Genomic DNA, 3,998 nt, shown 5'->3' with positions numbered 1-3,998 from the left:
AAAGAGAAGGGCACCTGGGTGCAGCTGAAGCGCCAGCCTGCACCACCCAGAGAAGCACACTTTGTGAGGACTAACGGAAAAGAGCCTGAGCTGTTGGAGCCCATTCCATATGAATTCATGGCCTAATTGTACACAAAGAAATAAAATACCAGCACCAGGAAAAAAAAAAAAAAAAAGATAGGGTTCCTGTGTAGCCCTGGCTGTCCTGGAACTCATTCTGTATTCCAGGCTGGCCTCAAATTCAGAGAACCACCTGCCTCTGCCTCCCCAAGTGCTGTGATTAAAGGTGTATCCTACTGTGCCTGGCTATATATATATATAATTTTTTTTTAATTTTGTGCACTTGTATGTGTCTATGTGGGGATGGTATGTGAGCACAGATTCCCAGGAGGCCAGAAGGGAGTGTTGGGTCCCTGGGATCTGGCTTACCAGTGGCTGTGAGCCTCTAGACATAGCTGCTGCAAAAACTGTGTGCTTTTGAGTCTTTTTTTTTTCTCTATACCTGAACCCCTCTTTTAAACATGGGTGGTGGGATTTGAACTCAGATCCATATGCTTTGGCAACAAGCACTCTTATTCACTAAACTATCTTTCCAGACCCAGAGACGTGACGTTTGTCTAGGAACTTCAGTTCATATGCTGCAAGCAGAGAGTGTCAGTTTCAAAAGAATGGGGGTAGAATTTTCAGGTTTTATGGTTGTTTTCTGGAAAAGAGGGCTCAGATTTCTATGACTACTTTGGGGAAGAGAAATTCTCTCCGTATTTTGTTGTTGTCCTTTGCTTGCTCTATGTAAGAAAGGGTTGGAGAGATGGCTTGGTGGTTAAGAGCACTGACTGCTCTTCCAGAGGACCCGGGTTCAATTCCCAGCACCCACATGGCAGCTCACAACTGTCTATGACTCCAAGATCTGACACCCTCACCCAGACATACTTGCAGGCAAAATACCAATGCCCATAAAAAAAATAAAAATAATAATGATTTTAAAAAAGGAAGGGAACAGGAGGTGGGAATATAGGAGGTCAGCTTCAGACTTTGGCATCATCCAATAAATATTCTGTAGGGATCGTTTACAGTCAATCACTGATCTGTGAGTCTACAACTTTATTCCAAGGCTATGCGAGCTTCTCACTAAGCCCACCAAGGCCTTCCCTAACCACATACTATGCCCCTAGGAATGGCACATGTCCTCCAAGCCCTCTTCCCCCATGGGAAGGGGCATACAAAACTTCTGGGTTAGCGATCGATTCTACTTTGTGACGACCTCCATGCACATGATACATTTGGGCATGTTTTCCACTATTTCATTCATCCGTGATCAAGTCATTCCGGAGAATCTTGGACCTTTCCCACCCACACAGTCAAATGTTAGCTAAAGGTGCTTAATGTTTAAATGTGGCAATCACAAATACAATCTCTTCCTCTTACCATGTGCACAAGACAGCTGGATAACTGCCTCGCCAACCTTCTGTTTCTTTTTTTTTTTTTTTTTTTTTTTTTTTTTTTCGAGACAGGGTTTCTCTGTATAGCCTTGGCTGTCCTGGAACTCACTTTGTAGACCAGGCTGGCCTCGAACTCAGAAATCCGCCTGCCTCTGCCTCCCGAGTGCTGGGATTAAAGGCATGCGCCACCACGCCTGGCTTCCTTCTGTTTCTTGAACAGCTTAAACTAACATTGGCCTCGGGACCTGTGGGTGCTTCCCCTCTGGTCTTAGCTTACAAGCTACTTCTGCCGAGAGTCCAGCCTAGACCTTATCACTTGAAGGAGCCCCTCCGACGCAAAGGTTATATTGTTTTGGTATTGCTTTGCTTTGGAGATAGGATCTCAAGTAGCTGGAAGTTGACAGTAGCAGAGGATGCCCTTGAACTTATAATGGTCCTGCCTTCAGCTCCCAAAGGCTGGGGTTATCAGCACGTGGGCATGTGAAACCGCACCTCCTGGGTTTATGCACTGCTGGGAACGGAACCCAGGGATTCACCTATGCTTGCTTGGCAAACACTCTATCAAATTGGCCACACCCCAGCATGGTTTTATTTGCTCCATAGTCCCAATCGCCCTGGAATGATTTACCCCTGTGTTTACTCTCCTTGTAAATGACTTGCATTTTTCTACTGGAAAGAGCTCAGTCCACAGAGAGCCCGAAGAGTGACTGAATTAGAGGGAGGGGAAACTCACACAATCACAACACTAATCACTGCTCCGGGAAACTTCAGGTATGCATCTGCCCCCCTTTGGTTGTTCACTGTGATCTTGAGAGGAACTATAACATTTTTTTTAACTTGAAGCCTCAACGGCTCTTTCCCATGATGAGGAAACATACCCACTTAGGGGGCCGGGGGGGAAGCCATTGGGACATATCTTGAAGCAAGTGGAGGAGGGGGGCGGAAAGCGAGCAAGAGAGCACCGGACACGTAAGTGTCTGCTTTTCCAATGATTCAGACCAGCCCGGCTTGATCCAGGCAACCAGATGGCCAGAGGTGAATGGACCCGCCTTCCCTGCCTTGTCCTGGCTCCAGGCTTCCGTCCCAGGTAAACATACAAAGCAAAAAAGGCCTAATTAAATAAAATAAGCTGAGCGTTCAGAAGAGAACCAGGTAGGAAGTGCGGGCGCGGGGGAGGGAGTGGCAGCAGCCACGGAACTCGGAACCCTGAATCTCCACACGTGCTGGAGCATCCGATGCACCGATGCACCGGGACTCTTTGCCTCTTTCCAGCCACGTGGGTCCCCGCTTCTCATCCCAGGCCACTCTGCCCAAAGCTCAAGTCTGCAGCGAGGCCTTTGCTGAGCCTCTGGTTTCCCCCACCACCACCCCGCGTCCCAGCGCTGGCCCAGGCGGCCTCTTTGCAGCATCCTAGGGCACTCACAATAGCCAGACAGGGCAGCAGGCAGCTGGAATCAGAGCTGCAGCCCCTCGCGCCCGCACCTGCGCCCATAACCCGGCCGTTTGTGCACGCGCGGCTCTGGCGCCCGGCCCAGTCCCGCATCCCCAGGAAAGGGATGCTCAGGTCCCCGCAACATACCGTAGGCGCCCAGCTGTGACCGCGTTGCCAGTGTGAGGCCTCAGTACTGCCAGGAACAGGAGCCGCATGTCGCTACCGCTACCGCCAAGAACTGGGCCACCAGGCCCGGGCGGAGGGGTAGGGGTGGATTCGGTCCCGCCTGCTGTTCCAAGGCGGAGCCCGCAGGTTCAGGAGTAGGGAGGGGAGGGGAGGGGAGAGGGAAGGAAGGGGGAAGGCAGGGAGGCAGGGAGGGCAGGGGAGGGGACACGAAGGGAAGGGAAGGGAGAAGGGAGATCTGGGGGCCCCGGAGGGGACCTGAGGAGACTAGCGGGTGGGGGTGAGGGTCACGAGACCAGGTGTCAGGCAGCCACGAGCTCAGAAAGATGGGAGGTGGGGGGAGCGTGTCCACTCCTCAGACACCGAGAACATAGGTTGTCCTGTGACTTCCCCTCGTTAAGATCATGAGTTGGGCTCCTACATGCAACATGGTGGCTGATACAGAGACTGCTCCCCCCAGAGACTAGGACCAGGTGAGGTGTAGGTACAAGACCACAGGTGGAGAGGTGACTTGAACTTCACTCTGCATTGAGAAGACCCTAGACTCTAAGGATGCCCTGGACTCTATGTAGGCAGTCCATCCTTTTGTAGACCCTAACAGCTTCAAAGAAGAAAGAGTAGGTGCCTGGGTCCCTTGAGTAGCCTTCTCCCAGTCCAGCTTCGCAGCACACTGGTCTCTGATTGTCAATGGACAAAGCCCACCTCTGCAGGGGGACACTGGACCCACTATCCTACCTATTCACAGGGAGGAAGCAAGGGAAGGTTTGTTTGTTTGATTGGTTTTTTTTTTTAATCACATAATTACCTGATTCTTCCTTCTCTCCACAGTAAAGACTAATAGAACTTGCTCTTTCTTTCTTCCTTCCTTCCTTCCTTCCTTCCTTCCTTCCTTTCTTTCTTTCTTTCTTTCTTTCTTTCTTTCTTTCTTTCTTCCTTCCTTCCTT

At 50.6% G+C, this 3,998-nt stretch overlaps 1 protein-coding gene across 4 annotated transcripts in view; it reads right to left on the bottom strand.

The window, feature by feature from the left end:
* Positions 1-3,998, bottom strand: part of Glt1d1 (glycosyltransferase 1 domain containing 1) — a 92,005-nt gene that overhangs the window by 74,393 nt on the left and 13,614 nt on the right. Inside the window, exon 1 of one of the 4 annotated variants that reach the window (XM_021163967.2) lies at positions 3,019-3,229. The exons of 1 other annotated variant lie outside the window; for it this stretch is intronic. In XM_021163967.2, the coding sequence (XP_021019626.1) occupies positions 3,019-3,086 (68 nt within the window). In that variant the 5' untranslated portion in view covers positions 3,087-3,229. Of the gene's footprint in view, positions 1-3,018; positions 3,230-3,998 lie in introns of those variants that run through there. 2 more of the 4 variants (XM_021163963.2, XM_021163964.2) reach the window with 2 other exon arrangements.

This window comes from Mus caroli, chromosome 5, assembly GCF_900094665.2.
Source record: "Mus caroli chromosome 5, CAROLI_EIJ_v1.1, whole genome shotgun sequence".
NCBI classification, from domain to species: Eukaryota; Metazoa; Chordata; class Mammalia; order Rodentia; family Muridae; genus Mus; species Mus caroli.
The sequence above is the reverse complement of the archived record's forward strand: the minus strand, read 5'-3'. Positions and strand labels throughout refer to the sequence as shown.